Raw genomic sequence first — 4,485 nt, forward strand, 5'->3', positions numbered from 1 at the left:
CAGGGCCTATAGGGAATAGGGTGCACTACTTTAGACCAGGGCCTATAGGGAATAGGGTGCACTACTTTAGACCAGGGCCTATAGGGAATAGGGTGTACAATAACAATACTTCATTAAAATGTTTTGGACGGAAAACTATTTCACTATTTCACGTATTGTAATGAATTAGAAGTTATATTTCATACAAAATCTGTAAAACACTAGACAGTTACTTTAACTAGAGTTGATGTCTCTGCCCCTGCAGAAATCGAATTAGCATAAATAATGAGTTTCCTTGAAAATCTGTTTTTTTAAGCTGCTAGAGTCGATTGACACGCCGGTGGTTTTGTATCCGCCGGGGGGAAAAGGGAGTTTAAATGTGTCAACAAATAAGAATGATTATTTCCTGGTCTTTCTTATGTCTCTCAGACTCAGGAAAGACACTTCACAACAAACTTCCTTGTGATTTATTTTTATTATTATTTTTTGACTCTCTGTTTTTCCAAGTCTGAATCTGATATTCAATGTGTTTCAGTGGGCTAGTAGCAGTACGGCCATGTTTCATTGGAAAAAACGAAAAACGGATGTATTTATTTATACCTAAAATTACAAATCAAATAGCTAAATAATCCACGGTACGACTATTATAAAAACAAGTCCATATGTTAGCTTAGTAGAACGAAGGTTACTATTATTTTGAATAGACAACAACTGACCGTGCGGTACTTTAAAACAATATAGTACATTAATGGGACACCTATTGGAAAGAGAAATACTAAACATTACTTTTAACGTTTTTTGGGGGAGAAAATCTTTTTATGTTTTATGTTAGACAATAATATAAGTGTTGATAATTACAGTGAAGTTGGGAAATACTGTGTGCAACACTTTACCTGCAGGCAATGTAATTGTGATATAATGATAGGCAATGTAATTGTGAAGTAATGATAGGCATTGTAATTGTGAAGTAATGATATGCAATGTAATTGTGATATAATGATAGCTATTGTAATTGTGATATAATGATAGGCATTGTAATTGTGATATAATGATAGCTATTGTAATTGTGATATAATGTTATTATGGGCATTGGGCAATCTGCTGAGAAAATATTATATGCTAACTTGATTTAAGAGTATGTTTGGACAGGTCTCATGAGAATTGCAAGGCTAGATGACTGTTCAACTTTTCCCCTTCGTATCAATGGTTGGATTTGGTTTTTGTTGCGCTGCCTCCCCCTAATGGTCTGTGATAGAGTCACAAATACAGTTTAAGTCTTCACTGTTTTTCAATTCTTATTGATTTCCTGGCTACTAAACTTGACTGACTGACTGTCTGATTGACTGACTGTCTGATTGATTGATGTTGCAGGCCACCAACCTGATCAGTAAGAAGGAGCTGTTGACCATGGACCCAGACACAGACGATGGCCAGCTGGTCTATGAGGTCACTGCAGAGCCTAAACACGGCTACCTGGAAAGCAAACTGAAACCTGGCGCTCCCATCACCACCTTCACACAAGGTATAGTGTCTCTCTGTGTGTGTGTGTGTGTGTGTGTATGGGGGGGGGATATTCAGAATTTAGTATTGAGTGAGACTATTGAAGGGGGTTTCGGATTCCAATTACAACGTTGGTCTATGGTGTGCTAACGTTGGTCTACGTTGGTCTATGTTGTGCTAACGTTGGTCTATGTTGTGCTACCGTTGGTCTAACGTTAGACCAACGGTAGCACAACGTAGACCAACGTTAGCACAACGTTCGCACAACATAGACCAACGTTAGCACAACATAGACCAACGTTAGCACAACATAGACCAACGTTAGCACAACATAGACCAACGTAGACCAACGTTAGCACAACATAGACCAACATAGACCCAAACGGTAAGCACAACATGACCAACGGTAGCCACAAGCATAGACCTAATGGTAGGCAGCAACAATAGACCAATGGTAGCACAACATAGACCAACGGTAGCACAACATAGACCAACGTTAGCACAACGTTAGCACAACATAGACCAACGTTAGCACAACATAGACCAACGTTCGCACAACATAGACCAACGTTAGCACAACATAGACCAACGGTAGCACAACGTAGACCATGTTGTGCTAACGTTGGTCTACGTTGTGCGAACGTTGTACTAACGTTGGTCTACGTTGTTTTTAACATTGTGGTAACTTGGTCCCCCTCCAGCTGACGTTAACCTGGGCTTGATCCGCTACGTGCTCCATGAAGACAGCGTGACAGAGACCGTGGACAACTTTACGTTCCTGGTGAAGGACACCAAGCCCAACGTTGTCTCTGATAACCTCTTCCATATCCAGTGGTCCCTCGTCAGCTTCCAACACAGGAGGTGAGAGACACAGCCAGCTGGAACAAGTAGGGCCCAGCGTGTTATCTTCCCCGGGTTTCTGACTGGAACTCTCCCTTGACTTCCCCTACAACCTCTAACTCAGCTGATTATTGAGGGAAAAATGTATTTACTATGACTGTGATACAGTATGTGGTTGGTCCCACCTTGCTGTCTTAAAGATGAATACGTTAACTGTAAGTCTGGATAATGTAAACGGAATGGGGAAAACTCGTGGCGCTTATTGGATTAACTCACACAATCATGAAAAACTCTGGGTCCCTGTATATGGTTGAGACTTCCATACATCTTCATGGGTTTGCAGCTTCTGGCAACAGTTCTATACAATTCTCTCCTCTCATTGCCACAAAGTCTATTTGAGGCAATTATACTGTAATTGTATCTCTCAAAGCTGTTTGTCTCTCTTCATGTAACTGATGCTCTCTGATGCGCTCTGATGCCCTCTAATGCCCTCTGATGCCCTGTGATGCCCTCTAATGCCCTCTAATGCTCCCTGATGCCCCCTGTGCCCCTCACAGCTACAATGTGAGTGAGAAGGCTGGCACGGTGTCGGTCACAGTGAAGAGGACGGGTAACCTGAACCAGTATGCCATCGTGCTGTGTCGTACGGAGCAGGGCACTGCCACCTCTACCTCCAGTGTGGGCTCTCGCCCCGGACAGCACGACTACGTGGAGTACGCTGGACAGGTACTGTGATTTGATTTAACCAGGCAAGTTAATGACAACATATTCTCTTTTTGTAGCAAAGCCTGGGAAATAGTTGTTGGAATACTCTCTCCTCTCCTCTCCTCGCCTCTCCTCGCCTCGCCTCGCCTCTCATCACCTCTCCTCTTCTCTTCTCTCCTCTTCTCTTCTCTCCCCTTCTCCTCTACTCTCTCCTCTGTTCTCCCCTCCTCTCCTCGCCTCTCCTCGCCTCTCCTCTTCTCTCCTCTTCTCTTCTCTCTCCTCTGTTCTCCCCTCCTCTCCTCTTCTCATATTTGTACTACACCCGTAACAACATCTCTAACCTCCCATCTCCTCCTCCACCACCCCCCAGGTCCAGTTTGACGAGCGTGAGGACACAAAGGTGTGTACCGTAGTGATCCAGGACGACAAGGTGTTTGAGGGCATGGAGAGTTTCCAGGTGGAGCTGAGCATGCCTGTCTACGCCCTCCTGGGTCAGGTGACCCGCGCCAGCGTCAACATCAACGACACAGAGGACGAACCCACGCTGCAGTTTGACAAGAAGACCTACCACGTCAACGAGAGTACCGGGTTTATACACGCTCCTATAGAGAGGAAAGGTATTAACCCTATAGAGAGGAAAGGAATTAACCCTATAGACGCCCCTATAGAGAGGAAAGGAATTAACCCTATAGACGCTCCTATAGAGAGGAAAGGAATTAACCCTATAGACGCTCCTATAGAGAGGAAAGGTATTAACCCTATAGAGAGGAAAGGATAGGGTTAATACCTTTCCTCTTCTAAGGGTTAATACCTTTCTCTCTATAGGAGCGTCTATAGGTTAATACCTTTCCTCTCGTATAGGGTTAATCCTTTCCTCTCTATAGGAGCGTTATAGGTTAAATTCCTTTCCTCTCTATAGAGTTAATTAGCCTTTCCTCTCTATAGAGCGTCTATAGGTGAATGCCTTTCCTCTCTATAGGTTATACCTTTCCTCGCTATAGGTTAATACCTATTCCTCTTCTATAGGGCGTTCTATAGGCGTTAATACCTTTCCCTCTATAGGGTTAATTACCGTTCCTCTCTATAGGAGCGTCTATAGGGTAATTCCTTTCCTCTCTATAGGAGCCTCTAAGGTTAAATACCTGTTCCCCCTCTATAGGAGCGTCTATGGATTAATACCTTTCCTCTATAGGTAATACTTTCCCCTCTATAGGGGGTGTCTCATAGTTAATACCTTTCCTCTGCTATGGACGTCTATAGGGTTATACCTTTCGCTCTCTGATAGGAGCGTCTATAGGGTTAATACCTTTCCTCTCTATAGGGTTTTCAAGTACTCTTCTCCTCTTAGGAGCGTCATGTGTCATACTTCCCTAGGGGTTTATACCTTCTCTTTAGCCTAGGATATCCTTTCTAGCGGTCTATAGGGTTAATACCTTTCCCTATAGCGTCTATAGGTTAGAT

At 43.4% G+C, this 4,485-nt stretch overlaps 1 protein-coding gene across 1 annotated transcript in view; it reads left to right on the forward strand.

The window, feature by feature from the left end:
* The window catches only part of fras1 (Fraser extracellular matrix complex subunit 1), a 16,571-nt gene that overhangs the window by 4,870 nt on the left and 7,216 nt on the right, over positions 1-4,485 (forward strand). The window contains exons 5-8 of the mRNA XM_023995071.2: positions 1,351-1,501; positions 2,181-2,340; positions 2,877-3,045; positions 3,395-3,641. Coding sequence (XP_023850839.1) covers positions 1,351-1,501; positions 2,181-2,340; positions 2,877-3,045; positions 3,395-3,641 — 727 coding nt within the window. The remainder of the gene's footprint in view (positions 1-1,350; positions 1,502-2,180; positions 2,341-2,876; positions 3,046-3,394; positions 3,642-4,485) is intronic.

The sequence above is a fragment of the Salvelinus sp. IW2-2015 genome, linkage group LG10 (genome assembly GCF_002910315.2).
Source record: "Salvelinus sp. IW2-2015 linkage group LG10, ASM291031v2, whole genome shotgun sequence".
In the NCBI taxonomy this organism is placed as follows: Eukaryota; Metazoa; Chordata; class Actinopteri; order Salmoniformes; family Salmonidae; genus Salvelinus; species Salvelinus sp. IW2-2015.